We start from the raw sequence: 20,797 nt of genomic DNA, 5'->3' as shown, positions 1-20,797 counted from the left end.
CTCATGAATGTCATCAAGTGAGAAAGGTAGAAAGATCCCAGGAAAATCTAAGACCCTCTAAGACTCATAGGGGTTCAGATCTAGGAGAACCAAGCTATTGCTAGTTCAGAAAACCTCTCTAAAATCCCAAACTCTGTCCAGACCCCTCCAGTGACAGGCAGGCATGTATCACCACAAACAGCAGCCAATTTCATAGTCAAGCAGTTTTGTAATTAAATCTACTTGCTATTTCTGTCATAAATCACACACTAGCCCAATATTTTCCAATTATACTAAAAAAGCCAAATATGGTTTTTTAATGTATTAGCATGTAATCATTTTTATTAAACTGTCTGAATCTTTTGCACGAATTCATTATGTCCCCGAAAGAAAATGCTGGCATTAATTACGGGAGCAAATTAGAGAAAAACTTCTTCCTTTCAGAGATTTACAGAAATCTATAGATAAGGGTTTATGTCTTCATGAGTTTGAGAACAACGACGGTTCTTGCATGAAAAGTTATGAAGCAAGATTCCTGTATTATATATAATTTTTGACATATACCAGGTTTCGGTCATGTAATTCTCTATATCCTGGTCTTAATAATGCTTTATTTGATAGTTTACTGTATGTTCCTACTTCACTGAAACTAGATTTATTATTATTCTTTAAAGACTGATTGCACATAACTTAGGATGAGCATAGATCTGTCAAAAAATGTCATTGCCATTGTATTAAACCTTACCCATGGTATATATAAACTCGTAAAAGACAGAACAGGTTCATGCTTTAAGCAGACCTGACCCATGAAAAAGCCTGGGTTTACACAAAAGATGAATTAAGGGCTGGGAATCCACCTTGCAACAGAATGCACAGTAGAATTTCATTCAAGAGCAGGCATCCCTAAAGGGAATGCATTTTTCCTCGTTTAAGGGCACAGAGCCTGACAATTGCCATCTTTCTGGGAGGCACAGTCACCGTGCACATAGAGCTTTTAGGTTCGGAGTTCACAGGGAGCCATTGCCATGGCTGCTCCCCATCTACCCTGGGGAAGTAGAACAAGGTCCTTGGGGTGGCCAGACTCCGGAAGGTGCTGGGGCTGATCGACACAAGCATTTGTCTCACATAAGACCTTCCCAGGCTGAATCCTTGTTTTATTTAAAGGCTCAATTAAGACAGGACTTGGCCCCAGAGCATACCCCCTTTCCCGGGTGAAGAAGCCACATTAAAACAGATGGCTGCCACCCTTCATCATTTTTATGGCTCTAAAGTGTGTTCTCCACGGACCTCCGGTAAATCAAGAATACAACTGGACGTGAAAATCTGCTTTTAAGATTTAAAAGCTAATTAAGTCCTGTCTCCAAGGGAAAGGCCTTGCTTGCTGGGGAAGTAGCTTGCTATGCTAGCACAGATTCCTCACGCGAATGCTGCCTCTCTGACTTGCTTGAACTATAGTCAATGCCCTTTACCTCTCTGAGCCTTAGTTACTCCATTTGTAAAACTGGAACAATCATGCAGTGCCCTTTACAGAGCTGCTCTGGGGCTCCATGGGGGAATGTCTGAGAAGCCCCTGGCACTTTAGAGACACATGGCATCTGGGGTGGTGATTAGGATGTTGATGATGACAAATGTGAAACACTCTGCTCTCATTTCCAGACCAAAATTTACAATAAAATTATGCACCTGTCCACCTCCAACCTATCCATGGGGGAGATGACTGCCGGGCAGATCTGTAACCTGGTAGCCATCGACACCAACCAGCTCATGTGGTTTTTCTTCTTGTGCCCAAACCTCTGGGCTATGCCAGTACAGGTAAGAGATGTGTGCTTTGTTGGGGATTGGGGGACACAAAACCAGAATCCGCTGGTACATGCCCAGTGGCCAGAAACTCACCATCTTCCATTCCTTGTTTGCCTGTACCTTCTATCCCCTTGGGGTCTCCATGGAGTGTATGCCTGGGTGTCTATACTGTCTTATACTCTGCAAGTGGTCTAGCCATCTCTCTTGATGATCAGAGAAGGCAGTGTCACTAAGACTTTTAAAATGTAGCCAACCTTAAAAAAATGTATAGAATAATCATGTGTGGAACACTTTCACAGACATTAAAAGTTATGTTATAGCAGAGTACTTAATTACGTTGAAAAGTGTTCACGATGTATTTTTAAGCAAAAAGAGTAAGTTAAAAATAGTATTCACAGTGTGCTTCCTGCTAAATTGGAATATACACATGTATATATTTGTACAGATTCACACAGGAAAAAAAAGAACTGAAAGTCCTCGTGGTGGGATTACAAGCGATTTTTATTTTGTTTATGCGTTTCTAAATTCTCCAATAAACCCGTGTTAATTTTGGAAATCTAAAACATGGCATTTCCTAAAGCCAGGCAACTTTTGGGACTGGCTCTGGACGAGGCACATTCTCCCCCAACAGTAGAATGAGAATCCCCGGCACGGTTTACCTGACTCCTGGCCTCATCTGCTCCATCTCCCATCTGGAGCTCTTCCACCACAGAGTCTGTGATTCCTGCCGTGTGCCAGAAGATGAATCTTCACTCTGGTGCTCAGGCCAGAAACTGAAATCCAAGATCCATTCCCAGAGGGCCTGCAGGCTTCACAGGGGATGCCTGGTATAGCAGAAAGTGTCTGGACTTGGGTGAGGCAGGCTGATTCAAGTACTTAACCTATCTGAGCCTCGGTTTCCTCATCTGGGAAAAGAGGATGATTCCTACCCTCTGGAGGTGTTCTGATGATTCAATTAGATAATGTAAGCAAAGCACCAAGCACAGTGCCTGGCATAGAGTGGTCACTAAGTAAACATCACAGCCCTCTAACTTGCTCACTTTGATGTAAGAACTTTACCAATCCACAGTCCATTGCTTCTTGGGATGTAGATTCCATAAACCTTAATCTAAAGTGATGTGTATTGGTCTTCCTTACCTGTAAAGTTTATATGTAAGAGACACTAAAGAAAAACAGAAGAGGCTTGCATAGGGAGACAGCTAGACAAGATTGGATGTAGGGCAGGAAATCTGATGGTCCTTTTTACAGGAACAGCCATATACACCATTCCCTATTACCACTGACCAACACCCAGATCCCTGTGCCCCCCTCCACTCTGCCAAGATGGATCAGTGACTACAGAAACTATAGAAGGGCCTGGAGAGCTCATCTAATAGTCACAGCCTTTTATCGTTTCTCTTGTGTTTCCTTGAACAACCCGTTTTGGAAGATTTTGTCCACCAGACCTGCTGCATTGTTATGGTTACTATTATTTTACTTTTTAAATTTTATTTATTTATTTTTATTTTTATTTTTTTGGCTGCATTGCATCTTCATTGCTGCGCGTGGGCTTTCTCTAGTTGCGGTGAGCAGGGGCTACTCTTCGTTGCGGTGTGCGGGGCTTCTCATTGCGGTGGCTTCTCTTGTTGCAGAGCACGGGCTGTAGGCGCACGGGCTTCAGTAGTTGCGGTGCATGGGCTTCAGTAGTTGCGGCGCACGGGCTTCAGTAGTTGCGGCACACGGGCTCAGTAGCTGTGGCTCGCGGGCTTAGTTGCTCCGTGGCATGTGGGATCTTCCCGGACCAAGGCTCGAACCCATGTCCCCTGCATTGGCAGGCGGATTCTTAACCACTGCGCCACCAGGGAAGTCCCTGGTTACTATTATTAATAGTGTTTGTTGCACATGTACCATTGCTAACAAAACTAATAGCTGATAGCCCCTACCCTGTGCCTGGCCTGCCCAGCCTGTCTCACTTGTGTAATTAACTCTCACAACACCGGGGTTGGGGGTGGGGTGGGGGGGATGGGGGGGAGATTAGGTAAGAATTTTTACCTCCACAAAGTACTTACATTTCCTTATTTATCATGAAGTATCATTTGATTTTCTGTTTTAATTCCTCAAAGACTGTACCTTTGCCCTTATAGCTTTGACCAGCCTCAAGACACAGTGTTACCACCGGAATTGATACAATTCTTTCGACCAGGTCAGGGTTCCATGTGGAGCCTGGTTGGCCACAGGGCACATGAGGCTTTTGATGGTATTGAAATTAGCTCAGGAGCCCCTGTTCCTTTGTCCCCAGGGGCTCACCCTGATTTGTAATCTTTTTTATTCACATATACTTTTTTAAATAACAGTTTTATTGAGATATAATTCACCCATTTAAAGTGTACAATTCACTCTTGCATGTTTACAGAGTTGTGCAACATCATCACAATTTTAGAACACTTTCATCACCCCAAAAAGAAACCGACATCCACTGGCAGTCACTCCTCATCCCTGCCCCCAGCTCTAAGCAACCACTGATCTACATCTACTTCTGAAAACCTAATGAAACTTTCTTCTCAGAAAAACAAATGTGCATTCACACATTTTGCCTACAATTTAAGGGGCTTTGCGGGCCCCCTGAAGCTTATTGACAGCCATGTCAAAGATCTTGGCCAGAGTGGGGACCTCTGTGCTTCCTCATGCCATGGGCATCAGAGGCCCAGAGAGGGCAGGGACCTTACCCTGGGCCACACAGTGAGCTGGTAGGAGCACCATACCCAGGTATCGCCTTTCTGTGGTTCCCTAGTGACAGAGATCCCATGAGGCTTGTTTGTTTTTAAGAAGGAGGGTCAGGGACTTCTCTGGTGGCCCAGTAGTTAAGACTTTGCCTTCCACTGCAGGGGGTACTGGTTCGATCCCTGCGATCCCTGGTGGGGGAGCTAAGATCCCATATGCTTGGCAGCCAAAAAACCAAAACATAAACAACAGAAGCAATATTGTAACAAATTCAGTAAAGACTTTAAAAATGGTCCACATCAAAAAAAGATCTTTAAAAAAAGGTCAGCCACCTTGTCTCCAGCTAAGTGTCAGGCACTATTCTAGGTTCTTATCATATATATGTTCATTTAATCTTCACAACAGTCCTGCTAAGGCGGCAATTAAAATTACCATTTTAAAAATGAAGATGCTGAGATGCAAGATTGCACTGCCAGTAAATGCTGGGACTGCATTCAAACTCGGCTGCAGACTCCTGGGACTGTGATCTCCCCACCACTACATGAGATTGCTTTCCTAGCCTGAGACTAGGAGAAAAAATAGTCCTTTTATTCCCCACACTTGCTTTGCACACTCAGAATCCCTGATTTCTGGTATGTTCTCTCACAGGGTCCATTCAGACCCCTGCAGAAGGGCAGAGGGGGCAGAAGGGTCTGGGGAGCGTGACAAAGGGTGGCTGAAGTGTGAGGAGGAGCCTGGTGGCAGTAGAAGTCGTCACATCCCCAGCTCTTGCCCCAGCAGCTGCCAGCCTTGGAGGTGGTGGGCGTGCAGACACCGACCCCCCAGCCGGGGCCCTGGCGGTGACTCTGGCAGTGGTCTGAGAGCTTCCCTGGTATCCTGCTCTACCCAAGTTGCTAAACAACACCCCGACTGCCTCCAAATGAGGACAGCTAATGGAAAGAGTGGAGGCCAGGGATAGTTTTCCAGAGGGATGATGGGAGTGGGGGCCAGCAAGAGTAGGAAGGTTTTTCATCTCCTAATGTGCTCCTCTGCCCATCCATGCCAGCATTTAACATCAGTTAAACACTGGGAGGCAGGTGGTAAAGGGGTCACTTACCCGCCCCCTAGGAACCTGCTAATGCAGGAGGCATTCTCTAACTAATAGACACAACAGAGCCACCCACCCGCTCTTTGGCCCTTGAGATGGTGCAGGAGCCTAGTGCCAATTCGGTGTAGGGCTCGGGGAGTGCAGGGCCAACCCAGACACACTTTTGTTTTCTTTTAAGGAAGCAGCACATCTGTTCCTCTAGAATAAGTCCTGAATTTAGAAGCGTCTGCCTTTGAAGGCGACCTGAGAAGTTGTCATCGTGATGCTTTGGGGGCTGGCAAGAGTAATTTATACTGCTCATAAATATTCAGAAGCCAGCTGTCATTTACATAAAGCTAGAAACAGAATGAAAAAAGAATTCTCTTTTTAGAGGATGCCTATCAGATTCACTAAAAATTAAAGACACCAGGAGCATAAGGATGAAAAGTAAACTCTTAGACCCTGGACTGGTTTTGTCTGGCATGGATACAGCTATTTTGCTCCTTTGCTTACGTATCACTTTTTTCCAATGAGAGTGAACCATCAGCCTTGAAAACCAGCCAATAGAACAAAAGGTGCTGTCACTCACTGTGCAGACTCACCTCTTAGACCTCCATCTGCAAAAGTAGACATGGAGAGAGTTAATGCCTCAGCCAGCCTTGCAGATAAATACAGTTAGTTACCAGCCCAGAAATTCTCTGCTTGTGTGAGAGCCCATCATGTGAGTCCCTCCTTCTGAAATTGCTTTGTAACACCTCCTCCTCTTTCCCACAAGAAACTTTTGAAAGCTGGACACAAAGGCATGTCCCACTTTAGGGCACTGGGTTACCGGGTGGGGAGGGGGGTGCCAATACCCCCTGGCAGGGAAGCCCCCAGATCAAAGGGAATTCATTCCCATGACCCTCCCTCAGATCATCGTGGGTGTGATTCTCCTTTACTACATCCTTGGAATCAGTGCCTTAATTGGAGCAGCTGTCATCATTCTGCTGGCTCCAGTGCAGTATTTTGTGGCCACCAAGCTCTCCCAGGCCCAGCGGAGCACACTGGTAAGTATCTGTAGGTGTGCATGCGCCCCCTTTTCCCATCCTTCCCCCATACTGCTCCCTCTCCCCTTACATTAGTGGGTCTCCTCACTCCTCCCCCAGATGTCACCAAACGGTGCCCCCCACACACATCCACACTATGATTGACCTTAAGCAGGTCACTTCAGCTGTCCAGGCCTCGGTTTCTTTGTGAAGTGGGATTAATGGAGCATCCCCAAGGAGACGGAGGCTGGGCGGAGGCTGTAAAATGGTGAGGGCATTGACTCACCTCCTTCCTCTTGGGTGGGATGGGGGCAAAAGAAACCCTTCTCTGACTCAGTGACTCCTGGCAGGAGTATTCCAACGAGAGGCTGAAACAGACCAACGAGATGCTGCGTGGCATCAAACTGCTCAAGCTGTACGCCTGGGAGAACATCTTCCGCACGCGGGTGGAGATGACCCGCAGGAAGGAGATGACCAGCCTCAGGGCCTTCGCCGTCTACACCTCCATCTCCAGTGAGTCCCCCGCAACCAGCCAGCCCTGTGTGCAGCTACTTACATGCCAGGATAGGGTGCCAGGGCTGGGGGAGGAGGTAGGGGTGGCAGAAGTGGGAGACTTCGGGGATCATCCCGTCCAGGAGAGCCTCAAACTGTCTCTTGTAGCAGAGCTGCCAGAAATCAATGTTCTTCAGCCATTTATCGAGCAAACGTATTGAGAGCCTGCTACGTGCAGGGCCCTGGGCTGGCCCTCAAGGTACAGTGATGAGAAAGATAGATGTGGTCTTTGATGTCTTATTAAGCTGATATGTTATTGAGAGGCAGCAATAAATGAATAAATAACAGCAGTTTTGAATTCTCCCGAGTGTGAGGACTTCTTTTCAATAAGTCAGACTGAGCTGCCAGTGCCTTAAGGAAGCTTTCATCTACCTGGGGCCATGAGAGGTAGAAAATTTCTCTTTAAAGAACAAAAGCTCAAGCTTGAGGTACTCACAGGTGTAGGGACTGAATTTACATTAACCAAGTGGTTTGGGAACCCCAAGCCCCGAAAATAGAGAAAAAAAGACCAAAACTGGTAAAACTCCTATGGTCCCAGAAGACACGCATATTAAAACCATTTTCCAGAGAACATAGGACTCCAGTGGCAAATACTCATGTTAAACAATGAGCTGATAATAAAGAAATAAAAATCCTCCAGAAAAGATGTACCACCAGAGTGAGAGTCAGCAAATAGGAGAATTCGTTCCTCAATACCTCGAGATGATAGAATAGTCTGAAAGAGATAATAAAATAAGTGCTTTAAGGGAACTCCCTGGCAGTCCAGGGGTTAGGACTCTGTGCTTTCACTGCTGAGCACCAGGGTTTGGTCCCTGGTCAGGGAACTAAGATCCCACAAGCTGCACGGCATGGCCAAAAAACAAAACAAAATAAAACCAACAAAATAAGTGTGTTAAAATAATTAAAGGAAGGCACAAGGCAAAACAGCAAAAAGAAAGCCAAAAGAACTTCTAAAAATTAAAAATTTAGTTATTGAAATTAATTCAGCTGGCCCCCTGGTCAGAGTGGGCATATAGAGGTCAGGTGATGGATGGAGTCCTGGCCCAAGTTTATCTCACAGTTGGTCTAGTGGTTCCATGGATCCACCCCTTTGTGGTTACTGCCCAAGTGCATAATTGGGATGTAGATATTTAGCAGCTAGAAAACCTCATTCTGATTCCCTGATCTGTCCAGTTTAAGAGCCATTTTGGTAGGAAGGGCCAAGAGGAAGCCCCCAGAGAGAAAAAAATAAAAAAGAAACAAAAAACAACTCAGTGTACAGGTTAAATGAATTAACATAGCTGAAGAGAGAATTTGTGAATAAAAAGATAGATCTGTGGAAATTACACAGAACGTGGCAAGGAGAGATAAATGGAAAATGTTTTTGTAAGTTGGGAGAACCATTTTACAGATGGGAAATTGAGGCCCAGAGGGGGGCATCTTCCTGAGGTCACTTCTGAGGTTAATGGCTTGGCTCAGACTAGATCCTCTGGAATCTCTGAGACTCCCAGCCTCATGCTGTTTTCCACCCAGAGCCAGGAACCCAAGTGGGGTGAAGAAAACTGAGGGCACAATGGGCACCATTTTCAGGCTATTGTCTCTGAATAGAGGAGAAACAACCCAGCATGGGCTCTGACAGGAGTGGGAAATAGGGAAGGAAATTAAGAGAGGTAGACACTACGACTACCACCCCACTCCGGCTGAAGTTGGTTCTCTTGGTGTGGCAGGAAGAGACACACCTGTGGGCATGGCAGTGCTGGGCAGCGGTGGAGGGTGCACCAGATGTGTCTCCCAGAGAGGTGCATGGAGAATGAGGTGGTCCCTCAGGTCACCTGTGTGTTCCTGGCAGTCACATTGCCTAGCAAGGGGGTCTGGTGGGCTCAAGTGGCCAGCGTCCAACCTGAAGGTTCTCACAAGGTGGGGCTTGCACTGAGCACTTCCTTGTGTCCGGTCAGACCATGGCGTCCTGGTCCAGGCACCAGTGGCCAGGCCACCCACCATCGTGGCACCAGCCATGACACCCTTCTGCAGAAAATCCTGCTAAGAGCTGATTTTCTCAGAATGGAGAGATGAGCATGGCAGTTTTCCTAGATTCTTCACCAAGACACTCCAGGTTCCTCAGCCGTGACCTTGTGGCCTCCAAGCACCCCTGGGCTGAGCACTTGATAGGACAGGAGAAATTAGGCGGGAGCCTCTGGGGAGCTCAGAGAAACCAGTGTCCACACCCTAGGCCCTCTTCAGCCTCTCTGTCAGCTCTGCTTACCCCTGAGCCTGGTCGTGGTAACAGTAACCCCACGCTGTGTACAGACCCGTGAGTTACAGACACCTAGCTTCCAGACACCCCATCAGGGGGAACAACTGCTGAGGTGGGGGAGGTCTTCCCCCTCCCGGCAATAACGTGGCAGGGTGGAGTAGGGCGGGCTCACTGTTGCTACGACGGGAGAGAGGGAAGGGAAGCCGTAAGGAAATTGGGAGCACTGGGTCCCCAAGATTCCTGACAGCAAAGTAGGGACAGCCTCTGGTCACACAGGTGGGGGCAGGTGGCAGCTACTTTGGTTCTAAGTAGCTGGATGTATGCTTATTTCCTGCAATCCAAACTTCAACCTGCTGGGACATTATGGAAACAGCATCATAAGACGCCTAGGTTCCCAGGCTAGCCCACGAAGCCTGTCTAGTAGGTGCTTTTTGTCCTGTGGGGCCCCCAGAAGACTAGCCATGGCTTTGTGAAGAGTCTGGAGCCAGGAGGACCTGGGGCAAGGAGGCGCCACGTTGTCAAGAGCTGAGATGACAATGGCTCTGGAGCTAAACAGGGGTCTCCTCAGGGCCCCTCACCTGTCCAGTACTTGGTGACCTAGAGAGATAAACAGAGCAGCCCAGGCTGGTCCCTGGAAGAGGGCAGAGAGGAGGAAGGGGACGAGCCCTCCGGGAGAGAGAGCTTTGAAAGCCAAGTGCTGTTTGCTCTGTGTTTGCCCTTGCTGGAATGGGTTTCTTTGTGTTGGTCGGCAGTGGGTTGGGGAGAGACAGGGAGTTAGGGTGAGGGCACCGCCAGGCTGCAGTTATATGCTTTGAGTGTGTTTTCATTTACTTCCTCCTGGACTTCCTGCCTTCTGCTCTCTGTCACCCAGAATTAGGACACAGGTCATTAAGCTTGAGGTAATGGGGCATCTTTGATTCTCGCCTCTGGCACCAGCCATGGGGGTCCTGTGGCCGCAAAGGAGCCCTGGAGTCACGTGTCCTGATGGGGCCCATCCTGGTGCTGCCTGCTGGGCTTTCAGTCTAGTCATTGTACACCAGGCAGACTGTCAGGCAGACAAGGTTACCTCTGACACTCTGTCTGATGGTCTCACAGTGGCATCACTGAGAGCTCCTGTTTGTGGAGCCTTGAGCTGGTGCATGGCAGGACAGAGCAAGGGGGTGAAAAGGAAATGATACAGTTTCTCTGCCATCAAAATCCAGAATCAGCATTTCCTCTCGGAGAAAAACAGATGTGAGTTACTCAGAGGGCGTTAAGTGAGCCCTGCCCTGTGCTAACCATTGGGAGGGACGCAAGAGACCAAAGATGTGCTCCTGTTCTCAAGGAGTTTATGGTCTGCTAAGAAGTCAGAGCTAACATACGTGAAACAGTGTGGCAGGGAGCTCCCGACCACGGGGACCTGCTCCACGCTGCTGCCCAGCAAGCCTGACTTCGTTTAACCCTCCGAACAACTTGGTGAGGTTTGTAGCACTATTGTCCTATTTTACAGCATGGAAGACTGAGGCTCAGGGAGGTGAAAGGACTCTCTGAGGTCCTCAGCCAATAAATGGCAGAGAACAGAGAAGAAGAAAGCCTGCACGGCCTCAGAGTTCACACAGAGCTTCATGCAAGAGGAGGCGTGGCTGCACCTGCCACAGGCAGGGTGTCAATGAGCAGAAGACAAAGTGGGGAAAAGCTGCGAGCGAGTGCTGTGCTCACTCCCCTTAGAAACCAATTCAACCCTTATTTCCTTGCAGAACCCGCATAGCTCTAGGTGTCCAGTCCAGCCGTAAATTTGAGGAAAGCTTTGCAGGGGTGACACAGGGGTCCCAGGCCCTAACTGTCAACCAGTTGACATGCTGCCAGTTCATTCTGTCCTTTGTGCAGCACCCATTCCTCCTCTCTGTGCTAGACTCTCCTGAGGCCCTGGACATTAGAGGGGGGGCTGCACGGTCCTCACCCTCGCAGTCCTGTGGGAGACCAGGCCGTGAACATGGGCCGTGCCTGTGGTTAGAGCCACAGGGTCAGTTCTAAATCCCCCGTGTTCTCTTTCACGGGCACACCTGGCCCTGGCCTCCTTTATTTCTTTCGTTCCCTTATCTAATAAATATTTACTGAGCACCCACTATGTGTCAAGCCCTATGCCAGGCCTGGGGGATGCGGCAGGCTGTTCACAGTCTAGTAGGGAAGCCAGATGGGCAGCTGTGTCGTGAGTGACAGGAACAGAAAGTGGAATCCATCAGAGCGGCACCCAACCTCATCTTAGGAATGGTGGGTGTCAAGGAAGCCTTGTGCTCGGTGAAACCCATTGCCGATGCCCGTAGGATCCCATGTCAGCCAAGTGAGGGAAGAATGTTCCAGGCACAAAGGCCTAAAGGTGAAAAGGATGACGGGTGTGTTCAAGACTCGAGTATATCACGGTGAGGAGAGGGTAACGAGACCAGATCATGCAGGACCTTGTGTGCTGGGTTTTCTCCTGAGGCAGGAGAGGCATTGAAGGATTTTAAAGGAAAGGTGGGTCTGCCATCTCTTCCAGTGTTCTGTGGTCAGGGGTCTTCCCTCTTCCCACCTGGGTCTGAACCACAGTCAGGTGGTTCACATCAAATGAATGTGACTGGCCTCATGCTATGTTTTGAAAAGCAAAAAACAAGCCCCCAAGCTCGGATGGAGGTGTGGGGTGGGCAGGATGGTGCCTGTGAACCCCATTCACAGGGCACCCAGCACCTGCCCCTCCCCGCAACCCAGGCCCTGGCTGTTCTTGGCGAGTGTCTCCTCCTCGGCGGAGGCCCTGACTCAGAACAGCCAGTGTGCGGGGACAAGGAGACCTCCAGACCTGGTCCCCCTTCCTTCTCCAGCTTCTCTGGACTTCAGCGTCTGCCCTTCCTTCCACCAGCTGGTACAGCCACAGTGGGTTGCTGATGCATAGCCTGGCGGGGGGTTTGGGTGTCTGAGGGAGAGCTGGAAGCCGCAATCAGTGTGGCTGTGAGCCTCCTGCCTCGCTTCCACCAACTCCAGCCTCGCTTCCACCACCTCCAGCGCCGGACACACGCCACTGCCTACTTTCCTTCCCTCTGCTGACTTCAGACTGACTACCGGACTGAATAGCTCTGTTCACTTCGAAATGCCTTTCCCCTCCTACAGGTGCAGCCTGCAGTCACTGTGAGCTGGCAGCTCCTCCCCTGGCCCTGGGTAGGGGAGGGGGTGAAGTTAACCAGAGGCACAAATGGCTCACTGTGCCTCCCCGTGCATGGCTTCTGAAATATTTCTCCATGTTTTGCAAATGAAAAGCTCCTGCTATTGCAGTGCGCGGGGGGACTGCCACCCACAAGGCCAGACAGCATTCCTTGGCCAAAGCCCGGCGGGCGGCGGGCGGGGGAGCAGTTGATCTGAGCCCTGCTTTGTTTTCAGTTGATCTGTTGTTTTGTTTTGTTTGGGGGGTATGAAAAGCTGACACACTTGTTCACTACGGAACCCCCAGAACACAACACAATGCCTGAAACAGCGGAGACCCTCAAAAAAGAATTTCTGAATGAATATTTCTTAAAGGATGGAGGGGCAGTATTAAAACAATAGGTACCCTTATCTCTACTCCATTACAAAAAGGCTTTCCCTCTTGAAGGTGGCCTTTCTGACCTGCCTACATGCAACTAAACTTTTCCATAACAGCATCACACTCACACATCGTTTCATAATCTTCTGCTTTCACTTAGTGTTATTTAACAGTATTCCCTACTCCCTAACATTCAAGGGTTGAGCACTGTCATGTCCTTCTTTTTTTAATTGTTTCCTAGATCAAATCTAAGTGAGTCAGCCCACCCCATGCCAAAGTTGGAGAGAAATCTATTCTTGGTTATATTTCCCACTCCTCCGCTGCCTTTAATGTCCCATCGGCCCTTACGTGGTTCGGGAAAATGGAGGCTTCCCGGAGTTGCCTTTTTCCCTCATTTACTAAAACAGCTGATCCTGTTGGATGTTTCCAGTTTACTTGGTTTCAGGGGTTCGTTGCTGTGGTTGTGGTTTTTGTGTTGCTGTGACAGGCAGTGCTGCAGCTAACAGCATCTTGCTGAGGGCTTTGTGCTTCTCTTGAGTGATTATTCAGGATAAATTTCCAGGACAGGGATGGTAGGATCAGAAGTCTGAACTCCTGTGCAGCTCTAGCTACAAAGCACCAGACTGCTTTCTGAGCGAGTTGTACCAATTTATAATCTAACTTCCAAGCCTATTCTTCAGCTGGGAGTTGAGCCCCCCGTGTGTGGGGGAGGGGTCTTGGCCTGGGGCAGGGGCCGAGGTGGGGTGCACAGGTACCTTCTGACAGGATGGGCAGGAGAGGAACGGAAGGTGGCCCCTGCCTGAGGGAGCTCCCTGGAGGAACTGCCCTGGAGGGGAAGGACGAGGCTAACTGTCTTTACAGCTTCATCGTTGGTGATGGTCAATGGCCCAGGCCTGATGGACATCCTCCTCTCCCTCCCTCTCCCCAGCCAGTGATGGCCATGCTCTGTCCTATGTCCCAGATCTGGGTTCCTTATGCTGTGGGAAAACCAATAATGCTTATCCTGCCCCCTGCAGTACGAGAGGGCTGTGAGGGAGGGTTGTGGCATTGAGGTGGGCACCAGGAGACCATGGAAACTTCATCAAGAAGGGCAATTAAGGGCTTCCCTGGTGGCGCAGTGGTTGAGAGTCCGCCTGCCGATGCAGGGGACACGGGTTCGTGCCCCGATCCAGGAAGATACCACATGCCGCAGAGCGGCTGGGCCCGTGAGCCATGGCCGCTGAGCCTGCGCGTCCGGAGCCTGTGCTCCGCAACGGGAGAGGCCACAGCAGTGAGAGGCCCGCGTACAGCAAAAAAAAAAAAGAAGGGCAATTAAATCACCATCATGTGTGATATTAGTGTTGATAAAAAGCCTTGTGGTCGGAGAGATTGGCAGTGCCCCAAGGGCTCCAGCCATATCTTCTCCATGAGACAGGGAGCCCTCCAATGGCAGGGCGCATAGATTGGGGATTCCCCAAAGATGGGCACAATATCTTTCCTATCTGCTTGGGAACCCCGTATGGGCATGTTTCCTCTTTCCCCGTCCTATAAGGTGTCTCCTGGGCGCATAGTTCCTCCTGTCTCCTTCCTCAGACTGGGAGCCCCCTGAGAACGGGGACCACGTTCTTCCACTCCCTTGGGGTTCCACATCTCCATGTATGTACTAGGTGGTGCAGGACTCTTGGAGTAAGTAGACAATCAGCTTCTTGGAATGGTGTTGACGGTCTGGAATTCTTCAGAGTGTCAGACACTCTGGCCTCTGGCTCCTGGCTCTTGGCTTCTCCTTTAATTTAGCTAATGGCAGAACCAGACTCCTTTCTGCGCTGGCCTGGAAGAGGCTCCTGGAAGGAAGGAGGAGGAGGTGGGAAGGTGGCAGCTAGGATGGGCATCTCTTACTCCAGGAGGGCTACTCTCTCTGGAAGTTCTGGCCTGGGGTCAGGGCACTCTCGGGCATCTCACAGCTTGGACCAGAGGAGCAGGGCTAAGCTAGCAGCCCATGAGGTATAATACTCAGGTAGCACTGAGGCATCACAGAGGCCTGTTCCCTGCATTACCTGCTCTCCCCTTGGAGAGAGCCAGAGCATGTGAACAAGTAAGTACAAGTTTACAGAAATCAGGTGAAGAAACCGAGGCTCAGAGAAGGTGAACGATCAGCCCAAGATCACACAGCTTAGAAATAATGGGGACTCCGCCCTTCTCTGACTTTAAGTCCAGATCTCTTTGCTCTTTGGGGTCCCTATGAAGAGCCTGAGGGCCACACCATAAACAGAATAAGGAGAGGGCCTCTGTTGCAGCAAACCAACTGTCCCGCCTGGGCGTGGGCTGTCAGCCTTAGAGCTAAGGCAGACCCTGCTTCCAGCTGTCCTCAGTCACTAATACCTCAGTGTGAATGAGTTTGAAATTCTTCCTAAGAGCCATGGGAGACTGGGAAGCCTCTCAGCCTCAGAGTGAGCCAGGGATTCAAGGACCAGACGTAGAGGAAGGAGTAGCAACTTGGTGCCCCCAGAAACACGTGCTGCTGACCTCGTGGTTGACCACAGTCCGCCAGCTCTCCAATCCCTTCCCCTGCCACTTTCTCACAGGGCTTTCTTCACACTGTCCACATGGAGCAGAGTAAGAGCATTTCAACCTGTATTTAAAGGCTTAAGTCTCAGTGATGGAGATAAGCGTCCTGAGGGACACACGTTAGGAGCTGGAGGTGCCACAGAGCTAGAGTTCTGCCCAGCTCCACGCCACAGGCTGGGGAAAGGACCCCAGAGGCTGCCCTGCCTTCACACCAACCTGGGCAGCTTCACTTCCAGCCGTCTCCTTCCTCCCACTAAACTCCCCCTGTGCTTCCTCCGCAGTTTTCATGAACACGGCCATCCCCATCGCAGCCGTCCTCATCGTAAGTGGATCCTTTCTTCATCTCCCGGTGAGAGTTGGTTGGGCGGGGTGGGGAAGGCTGTCTGGCGTGAGAGGCGCCCAGGGTTTGGCCTTTCTGCACAGGGGCTTCGGAAGATGGGCTCAGCAGCAGGACTGAGAATAGGGTGCTGGATGGAGAGTCTATATATGCAGCCAGTCCCTCCTCCACTGCCCCACTCCAGGCAGACAGGACCTCCAACCCCTGGCCTGGAAGACCTGACGCTTAGTCTCTAGAGCAATTAAACATCCTTTAAAAGAAAAAAAAAAAACAACTATCAAACCTCTTCATTATAAAAGTGAAACTTCTTCATTATAAAAGTAAAAATTTCTACAATGTTTTTGTAGAAATTTTGGGAAATACAGAAAGGAAAGGGCAAAGAGAACTTAAATCACCCATAATCCCACTGGCAACAAAGTTAATGTGTTTTTCTCCAGTCTTTTTTTGATTCACAGAATACGGCATTTTTGCAAAATTAGGATTGTGCTTCCTATGCAGGTTTGTAAATTGCTTTTTAAAATTTAAGAATATGACACGAAGAATTCTCCATGCCATTAAATATGACAATGGTGGTTTTCTAAAGCAATTTTGACCAAAGCTGAGTAGGAGCTGAACAGTGGGGGCCGGCAGTGCGCCCCTCATAAAGGCCCCACGCCCACAGCCCCTCACCCGGGGCTCCCATCCCTGGCTGCTGTGACTTTCCCCCGGGGCCGGCGTCCCTGAACTGTGACGAGCTCACAGCCTGTCAGTCACACTTGGGAATTCACTTTCAACGTGACTTACTGACTTGGTTCCTGGCCTGGTTCCCTGGGGAACTCTGGGTAGCAGAGGCCACGGAGCCGAGCCAGGTACCCAGAGGCTGGGGGGCAGGCGGCAGGCGAAGAGGTGGTTTTGTGATGATCGTGTTTACGTTTCCGACTGAGGACTACAGTCTGAGAGGGTAGAGCTGACCTACCCTGAGGGCTCCTCCCTGGTCATTCCTGGAATGAAGGAGGCAGGGCAGGGAGGGACGGTTCCATGAGATGGCTGTGAGGATGGTGGTGTCTCCAACCCAAAGGTCCCCTAGGTCCCCTGCTTCCCACTTCTCATTTCCTTCCCAGGGCTGAGGGCTGCCAGTGCGGGAGGGGCCCACACTCTGAGTCACGCTCTGCTCTGTCGCATGTGTGCCTCTGTCCGCAGACCTTCGTGGGCCACGTCAGCTTCTTCAAAGAGGCCGACTTCTCCCCTTCGGTAGCCTTTGCCTCCCTCTCCCTCTTCCACATCCTGGTGACGCCACTGTTCCTGCTGTCCAGTGTGGTCCGGTCCACAGTCAAAGCTCTGGTCAGGTGAGAGGAGGGTCCAGCAAGGGCAGTGGTCAGGCCGCTCACGTGTCGGCCCCAGGGCTCACTCTGGTCACTGCTACAACCACAGCTGTTTGGTCCCAGGACATGCCTGCCCGTTGATCTGGGCTTCACTGAAGCTGGTTGTGGTTGGTCAGAGGGACATGGGCCATGTGTAACTTCCCTCCCTCTAGTCCCTGAGAAGGACTAGCCAACGTGCTTACATCCTGCAAGGAGAGTGTCACCTCCGAGATAACTCCGTAAAAAGGAAAATTCAACACTGAGCCAAATTTGGTATAACCTCATCAGTTCTAACCATTGGTCCTAGTTCTGCCTTCCGGGGCCCCACAGAATGAGCGCCATCCCTCCCCCACGTGACAGCCCCTCAGATTTCAGAAGGTATCCCCAAAATCTTGGTCTTCCCCAAGCTGAACATCCCCTGTTCTCTCCATGGGTCTCAGCGCCTTCACAGCCCCGCTCAGTGGAGCAGCTCCCTCCAGGTGCCTGTACACCCTGTCCCCAGTTGGCTCGCACTCTGGGAGGCCCCACCTCTGGGCTCTAGAGCCCAGTGGTGACTCTGCCCCTCTCCCAGAGGCATTGCCTTCTTGGGAGTGAAAGCCTGAAGGTAGAAGGCTGAGGCTCTGGCTGGAGAATGCCACAGCTGGAGTGCGAAGATCTCCTTAGGCCTTTGAAACAGCTCCTTGAAAGCAAGGGCCAGTCGTGCCACTGGGGAGAGCTGGCTGTGTCCTTTCTCATCACCAATGGGACCAGACAGTAACAAATGTCCTCTGTACCCAAGCCCCTCCAGCCTTGAGGGAAGTGACACCCCTGTCTCGGGGACCCTGGCAAGTCCGAGGCAGCTGGCAGGGAGGGGTAGCTGTTGGAATGAAGTAGCTGATGGAAGGAGGGTCAAGGATGGAAGGGGTCATAACGCAGTAGAACTGTGGTCATAGGAGTATCTGACTAGGGAGTAGCCGGCTGGAAAGGGATTAGCTTCCATTGGCCATGGCATTGTGACTTCTAATGATCAGCCCTCCTCCCCCACCCACACCCCAGCCTGTGATTCTGTGTAGAACCCACAGATTCAAGGATGCTACACCTATGGGAAATCCCTTGCCTGAGTCAGAAGTATTTCTATGTAAACTGTTCTCATGTCACCATCATCAGGATAGCTAAGGCCTTTTAATTAATTTATTTATTTATTTACTTACTTACTTATTTGCGGTACGCGGGCCTCTCACTGCTGTGACCTCTCCCACTGCGGAGCAGGCTCCGGACGCGCAGGCTCAGCGGCCACAGCTCACGGGCCCAGCCGCTCCATGGCATGCGGGATCCTCCCGGACCGGGGCACGAACCTGCGCCCCCTGAATCGGCAGGCGGACTCCCAACTACTGAGCCACCAGGGAAGCCCGCTAAGCCCTTTTTAAAGAGGGAGACCAGACTCTGGGCTGAAAGTGGGAACAGGACACAGCCTGAAGGTTGACCCCAAGGCCAGCTCCTCCCCTCCCCCACAGCCCCTGCCAAGTGTGTTGGAACAAGGACAGAGGGGGAAGCGGACGAGGCTGGCTGTCTGCTCCTGCTGTGGGGAGGGGGTGTCATGCCCAGAACAGAAACAGGGGTGGGGGTGGCCCCAGGCTGTTGGACATTTAAGCAAAAGGTGGGAGAGGGGTACACGAACAATTCTCAAGATTCCCCAGGCATCTTGCCCACCCCCAGGGATAAGAGAGAATGAATCAAAAGAGTGAAGCTTCTGGAACCTCCTCTGAGTCCATAAGGAAATCCCAGGGGTGGAGACTTTTCCTCCCTGAGTTGGGAATAATACCTCTTCCACACCTCCCCCAGCAAGATCAAATTATATTACGGGGATTAAATCATGTGCTTATGAAGTATTTAACAGTGTTTCATGTATATTACGTGATCAAAAAATATCAGTTGTGGTTGATAGCCAATCCTAATCCTAACTAACCTAAAAGTCACTGGTAAAGCCCAACATCCTTCAGTCTAATAACTCAAGACTAACCAACTGTAACGCTAACCCTAAAACTAGCCAATCCCACCTGATCCACGCCCTAACCTACTCCAGCTGACTAGTAGACCCTAACCAACCTTGGTAACACCTATCGCCCCCCATGGGATGCCCCCTGTCTGTCCCCTCCAGTGTGGGCTTTTTGAGGGCCACACCTAGAACCTGGCATCTTCTCAGAGCTGCTCTCTCAGGCCTCGCCCTCCTCCCTCTCCCCTCCCCTCTGCCCTGGGCAGGGTGAGGGGTGTCTGCACTTCCTCTGCAGCGTGCAGAAGCTGAGTGAGTTCCTGTCCAGCGCAGAGATCCGCGAGGAGCAGTGTGCTCCCCGGGAGCCCGAGCCCCGGGGCCAGGCCAGCAAGTACCAGGCGGTGGTGAGTGTCCAGCGTCCCCTTGCCATACTTCCCCGCCACACACACAGTGTTTTTCTTTAATGCATGCAGCTCGTTCCCTGCTGGTCCTGCCTCAGCCTGTCCTCACTGGGGGGGAGCTCCCTTCCCTGCACGGCTCCTCCCCTGGGCCCTCACCTCCTCCTAACCATCCCCAGCCCCTCAAGGTTGTGAATCGCAAGCGTCCAGCCTGGGAGGATTGTCGGGGCATCATGGGCCCGCTGCAGAGCCTGACCCCCAGTGCAGATGGGGATGCCGACAACTGCTGTGTCCAGGTGAGTCTGAGACCCCGCAGCCCGACGCTCGCCACCCAGCGCCAACTCCAGGAGGAAACACTAAATCTGAAGTGCCAGAGACCTGTGTGCTGAGCCCTCTGCCCTGGAGGTCACCTGGCTGCCTGCAGAGTCCATAGGAGTCCTGAGACCAGGGACAATGCTTCCATCTCCACCAAGTGGGGGGACCTGTAGCAGTCCTCTGGGGAGGGTGCCTCAGGTAGAGAGGTCTGCACGAGAAGGCCATTCCCCCACTCCCCTGCCTTGGAAGTGATCTGGGGACTAGAATCGGTGTTTTCTGGCTTTCATGGGGGAGGGGAGGCGACGGACTATTCACACTGAGACCCCAGCTGCCTTTCTGTTCTCTTCCGGGGCTGGGGTACCGCCAACGAAGATCATTGGAGGCTTCTTCACGTGGACCCCCGATGGAATCCCCACACTGTCCAACATCACCATCTGCATCCCCCGAGGTATGGCCCAGCTCACCCCTCTATCATGGTCTGGGGGTGTCCCCCTTGGAGTCGTGTTTGAAGTGCTCCCTTCCCACGCTCCCCTGAGTGACATGGGGAGAAAAAGAAAAATCAGGATTGACTGAGTACCTGCTCTATGTGCACTCTTGGTGTGTGCTCTAGGGTATGAAGGTTAGAGAGGGGGTGGGCTACTTCCCCGAGGAGTCCATGTGCTAGGCAGCAGTGCAACAGCAAGGACAGGGCAAGACAGCGGGACCTTGATGTCAAGCCATCTGTTGCAGACAGAATGGGTGCTTCGCGGGGATTCTGAGAATGAGCAGGGTGCCTCCAGCCATGAGGCAGCGTGGACATTCTGCAGGGGAGGCAGCAGGAGCAAAGCATGGAAGTGGGAAGGAAAGGGTGCCATTTGTTGGGACTGGGAGGCGCTGGGCACACTTGAGAGCACTGGAAGGAGAAGCAGGTGCTTAGGAAGGGGCGGGGGGGATAAGCAGTAGGAAGGAGGAAGGACCTGGGGAGCCAGAGGTAGGATGTAGGTTTCCAGAAGGAAAGGCTCAAAGGACTC

General features: G+C 51.0%; 1 protein-coding gene across 10 annotated transcripts in view; it reads left to right on the top strand.

The window, feature by feature from the left end:
• ABCC8 (ATP binding cassette subfamily C member 8) overlaps positions 1-20,797 on the top strand; it is a gene marked incomplete at both ends in the record, with an annotated part of 75,777 nt that overhangs the window by 24,022 nt on the left and 30,958 nt on the right. For 8 of the 10 annotated variants that reach the window (XM_082844435.1, XM_082844434.1, XM_082844433.1 and 5 more), the window contains 8 exons: positions 1,636-1,791; positions 6,457-6,591; positions 6,921-7,083; positions 15,710-15,750; positions 16,945-17,090; positions 19,373-19,478; positions 19,652-19,768; positions 20,160-20,235. In XM_082844435.1, coding sequence (XP_082700561.1) covers positions 1,636-1,791; positions 6,457-6,591; positions 6,921-7,083; positions 15,710-15,750; positions 16,945-17,090; positions 19,373-19,478; positions 19,652-19,768; positions 20,160-20,235 — 940 coding nt within the window. Of the gene's footprint in view, positions 1-1,635; positions 1,792-6,456; positions 6,592-6,920; positions 7,084-15,709; positions 15,778-16,944; positions 17,091-19,372; positions 19,479-19,573; positions 19,769-20,159; positions 20,236-20,797 lie in introns of all 10 variants that reach the window. The other 2 variants (XM_082844426.1, XM_082844429.1) reach the window with 2 other exon arrangements.

Source organism: Leucopleurus acutus, assembly GCF_964270905.1.
Source record: "Leucopleurus acutus genome assembly, chromosome: 8".
In the NCBI taxonomy this organism is placed as follows: Eukaryota; Metazoa; Chordata; class Mammalia; order Artiodactyla; family Delphinidae; genus Leucopleurus; species Leucopleurus acutus.
Note: the sequence above shows the minus strand (reverse complement) of the source record. Positions and strands in the feature narration are given on the sequence as shown.